The sequence below is a fragment of the Nerophis lumbriciformis genome, linkage group LG15, assembly GCF_033978685.3.
Source record: "Nerophis lumbriciformis linkage group LG15, RoL_Nlum_v2.1, whole genome shotgun sequence".
Taxonomy (NCBI): domain Eukaryota; kingdom Metazoa; phylum Chordata; class Actinopteri; order Syngnathiformes; family Syngnathidae; genus Nerophis; species Nerophis lumbriciformis.
The window spans coordinates 31,285,642-31,290,734 of NC_084562.2; the positions used below are offsets into that span (position 1 = coordinate 31,285,642).

Genomic DNA, 5,093 nt, shown 5'->3' on the forward strand with positions numbered 1-5,093 from the left:
ACCGAAAAGGAAATCATATACTGCAGATTACAAGCCGGACGTAGTGAAATATGCAGCAGAAAACGGCGATCGAGCAGTAGAAAGAAAGGGAGCGGCGCTTACCAGGAGCGACAACGAGGCAGAAGATTTCATGGGATTTCGCGATCAGCGGTGACAGATTGTTTGGTAAACGTATAGCATGTTCTATATGTTATAGTTATTTGAATGACTCTTACCATAATATGTTACGTTAACATACCAGTTGGTTATTTATGCCTCATATAACGTACACTTATTCAGCCTGTTGTTCACTATTCTTTATTTATTTTAAATTGCCTTTCAAATGTCTATTTTTGGTGTTGGATTTTATCAAATAAATTTCCCCCAAAAATGTGACTTATACTCCAGTGCGACGTATATATGTTTTTTTCCGTCTTTATTGTGCATTTTCGGCCGGTGCGACGTATACTCCGGAGCAACTTAAATACGGTACCTAGAAGTGGGACCGTTGAGTACCAGTATTGATTCCCAGGTACCAGGATTTAGTACTGTATTGGTTCAAATGTGAAAGGTACCTAGTGTTGCCCAATGTGTTTATTGCACTGTAATTTTGGTGTTTGCGCTGTTATTATATAGTGTTCTTTGTAGTGGGGATTTAAGATTGTCATAATATATTTAAGTGTAGCTGCCTAGGGTGCGCAGGCCACAGTTAGACTTAACTATTGAGTTAAGTAGAGACACTTTATTGTTCCTGCAGGCCGCTTGTTTGAGACTCCTGCTTTAAAGTACAAAAAAACTAGTGGTGAAACAAAGCCTAACAATGCAATAATAGTTTTTTTCCTTGTCCGATAAAATAATGGACAAGGATACTGATAGGTGAAAAAATGATGTGAATAGTGGTTTTATTCAATGTATGCATTTCCCAAAAAATGCACACACTGCTCACAATGGAAGTCTCTTGACTCTCACAGATAAAACTCAAGTGATGTTTTTTTTGGCTCTTTACTGTAGTAAGTCCTTTTTGTGACTATGTCTATCCCTGCAAAGTAAATCTGTCTCTTACTAGCCTCGAGAGGTCGGAGGTCAAATGTCACAGTGCTTTGTGTGTTTGCAGCTGCCAGGGAGGTACAACTGCAGCCATTACTTCCTGGCCAGTACTGCAGCAAGCAAAGATAATCGTACTTATCAGCTCTGCCCACCCAGATAGACCTGAACATATGTTTACGTATGTGTGTGTGTTTTTGGGGAGTGTTATTTGCAGCATGATTTCTAGGACCACTGGCAGGAGCAGTCGGTGGGCTCTTGAATGGCGTAGCTGACCCAGGTGGAGTTGCCGCTGCAATAGAGCTGCACAGAGCGCCGCTGCAGCCCCATCTCTCGGCAACACTTGCAGAAGCGAGCGTATGTGTTGATGTTGTAGTTGTAGATGCTGGCAGACGGACACTTCCCGTCACATGAAACAATGTTCACCTGCAGGGCAGAGACAAGTACCGTTTCAAATGCTGTGAAGAAAATAATTGGCGCTCACTGTCACTGGCTATAAGAAGTTTAACACCATCCACTATTGCTATCCATGTACTGTATACACTATGTCAAAAAAAATGTTGGTGGCAGGCCACATAAAAAAAATGAACGTATGCTAAACAGAGTTATTGCATGAATTATTCACTTTTTTTTTTAAACTTGCTGTAGTTTGAGTAAAACAAGAAATACAAATTAATATTATCGTTCACAATGGCGTTTTAATTATTTTTAATGCAATTGTTGAAACAGCAGTCTGAGGAATACAGACCTGTATAACATACATTATAGTGATTCATTGCTGCATTTGAAAATTAGATCATTTATTGATTACCGTATTTTCCGCACTATTAGCCGCACCTAAAAACCACAAATTTTCTCAAAAGCTGACAGTGCGCCTTTTAACCCGGTGCGCTTTATATATGGATTAATATTAAGATTCATTTTCATAAAGTTTAGGTCTCGCAACTTCGGTAAACAGCCGCCATCTTTTTTCCCGGTAGAACAGGAAGCGCTTCTTCTTCTACGCAAGCAACCGCCAAGGTAAGCACCCGCCCCCATAGAACAGGAAGCGCTTCTTCTTCTACTGTAAGCAACCACCCGCCCGCGTAGAAGAAGAAAAAGCGCGCGGATATCACCGTACGTTTCATTTCCTTTGTGTGTTTACATCTGTAAAGACCACAAAATGGCTCCTACAAAGCGACAAGGATCCGGTTCATGAAAAGACGCAATCTCTCCATCCGCACACGGATTACTATTTCACAGCAACTGATATTCCTGTGAACCGCACTGTGGATACAACGGGAGCACGTACGGTGAATATTCGCACCACAGGGAATGAGAAGTCATCCTTCACTGTGGTTCTAGCTTGCCATGCTAATGGCCAGAAACTTCCACCCATGGTGATATTCAAAAGGAAGACCTTGCCAAAAGAGACCTTTCCAGCCGGCGTCATCATAAAAGCTAACTCGAAGGGATGGATGAAGAAAAGATGAGCGAGTGGTTAAGGTAAGTTTAAGTTTACGCGAAGAGGCCGGGTGGCTTTTTTCACGCAGCTCTGTCCATGTTGATATACGTATGTTTGTGATTGCACATTTGCGTACATTTTGGGAGTGAACAGAGTTGTTAGAACGCTGGTTTTTAATATATTATTAAAGTTTGACTGACCTATCTGACTGTTTTTTTGACATTCCTTTAGCGCAGTTAGATGCGGCTTACAACACCGGGCGGCTTATAGGTGGACAAAGTTTTGAAATATGCCGTTCATTGAAGGCGCGGCTTTTAACCCAGGGCGCCTTATGGTGCGGAAAATACGGTACTACTGTTTTCACAGCAAACTATCAAAACTATATTGGTAACCATTGACTCGACAGTCAAAAACTAATAATTGCTTGTATTCCGACATGTGAATTTTTCCCGGAAAAAAACGGTGGTCAACCAAACTAAGATGGCTGTTGTGCAGCGAGCAGTGCGCTCAAATCTTCCTGCAGAAAATCTAACTATGCAATGGAATAGATCCCTATACTTGATCAAAAAAAAGTTTTTCCAGGGATAGCTAGTAATATCCATCGGTCGAGTTTGCAGACATATTGAATAATCTTGTGCTCCAATGTCATTCTACACGATAAAACAAACAACAAAGTTGGAAAAGCATGGAGGTCTGTAACTTCTTCGTGTGTGGCTGTGTCAGGGAAATTGGCCCAGGGACCGTAGCGTGGTTTTATCGGCCCCCGGCAGTTTTAAACTTTAAAAAAGTATGAAAATGAATTCAATATTAATAAATATACATAGATGTCACACTGATTTGCTAATTTGTCACCTGTAACACAAAGCTAAGATGTTTTGTGCAGATAGATTAGCATATATTGATCTAAAATTGATTGGTTTTAGCATTCTTTAATGTGAAAATAAATCAAAGTGTTTCCCAGCGTCCTTTAATGTTCCTGTTTGCTGGAATAAATTGGGATCCCACTGACTCAGCATGATGACTTAATATGATAGGATGAATAGTTCAGTTTTATTGTTATTTATTTTTCAAATTAAATTGATTACCAGAGGAGTGAGTGAGTGAGTGAGTGACCCACACATGAAACATACCGGCCGGTTACTGCGACAGTCATTCTTCCTGATCGTCATCCTGACTGTCACCTTCTGACAGGGTTTGCCGTCTTCTTTGCCTGATTACAAACCAAATAAAAATAATTCAACAAGAACAGAATAGAAGAACCTCTGTAGAAACACAGCAAACACAGGGAAGATGCAGCGGGTCACAAAGACGAATTAAGAGGAAAGAGAAGCACTGACATCCGTCATGCACAAGCGATTGGTCAAAGCATAAGTCAAGAGGGGAGGTCGAAAACATAAAAAAAAAATAGTCAGGATCCTGACGCCAATGAAAAATATTCAGACGATTCCATAAAATACAAACAAGTGCTGGTTGATAAAACCTGCCTCTGGAGGATCTTAACATCTCAATGTTAGGCTATCATTATGTCAATTTCATCAGGTTAAGATTAGCTGTCACATATATCCGCCAATTTCTGTGTCCAAAAGCAGAGGTGTGAAACTACTATTGTACACGCAAACCAGAGAACCATCACATACAGTATGCACAAGGCTGCTTCACTGATGATGACACAGCGAGAGTGCTGAAAGTACTGAATGTGCTTAGAAAGCAGACTGCTCACCCTAGAGGAGGGCTATTCAATTGGTGGTTCAGTTCAAAACTTCGGGACAAACATTTTCGCAGCAATATCCTAAAAATACAAGAGTGCTCCCGTCATACTTGCCAACCCTCCCGAATTTTACGGGAGACTCCCGAATTTCAGTGCCTCTCCCGAAAATCTCCCGGGACAACCATTCTCCCGAATTTCTCCCGATTTCCAGCCGGACTTAAGGCACGCCCTCTCCAGGTCCGTGAGGACAGCCTGTCGTCACGTCCGCTTGGCCAACCAAAAAGTAACCACAGAACACTAGTGTTCTGTGGTTACTTTTTAGTTGGCCAACGGTTTACGTTGTATTGCGCACCATGACAGCAAGTGTGGGAGTCGGTTCTGAAGTATGAAGTAAAGAGACGTAACTTCATCACCTCGCCTGGTTATTGACTCCAACCCAGAATATTACACTGCCCATACCTATGCTCCTTCAAATGCTGTGCTCCTGGCTGCAAAGCATTGCACTTTCAAATACAACAATGAGTAGAGAGGAGTGTTATGTGTGTGTATATGTGTAAATAAATGAACACTGAAATTCAAGTATTTATCTTATTTATATGTATATATATATATATATAATAAAATACATATATATATATATATATATATATATATATATATATATATATATATATATATATATATATATATATATATATATATATATATATATATATATAGCTAGAATTCACTGAAAGTCAAGTATTTATTTTATTATATATATATATATATATATATATATATATATATATCAGTGACGTGCGGTCACTAGAGGCAGGTGAGGCGGGGCCTCACCTGCCATCATGGAAAGAAAAAAAATGTAAAAAGAAAAAAAATTAATTAAATTGTTATATGTATCCAGTGATTATACTATAAAGT

General features: G+C 39.8%; 1 protein-coding gene across 1 annotated transcript; it reads right to left on the bottom strand.

Moving 5' to 3' along the window:
- Positions 1-864: 864 nt before the first annotated feature.
- LOC140679429 (otogelin-like protein) lies at positions 865-3,739 on the bottom strand. The gene is made up of 2 exons (XM_072914837.1): positions 3,598-3,739; positions 865-1,449 (listed from the first exon to the last, which is right to left on the bottom strand). The coding sequence occupies exons 1-2, from the start codon at positions 3,634-3,636 to the stop codon at positions 1,249-1,251; spliced, it is 240 nt and encodes a 79-aa protein (XP_072770938.1). The 5' UTR covers positions 3,637-3,739; the 3' UTR covers positions 865-1,248.
- Positions 3,740-5,093: the final 1,354 nt, after the last annotated feature.

Excerpts from the sequence above, each read along its gene's own strand:
- LOC140679429 (XM_072914837.1), bottom strand. The coding sequence starts at position 3,636 with ATGACGATCAGGAAGAATGACTGTCGCAGTAACCGGCCG. Across the intron at positions 1,450-3,597 it reads ACTGTCGCAGTAACCGGCCG|GTGAACATTGTTTCATGTGA; the intron begins GTATGTTTCATG and ends TCTGCCCTGCAG.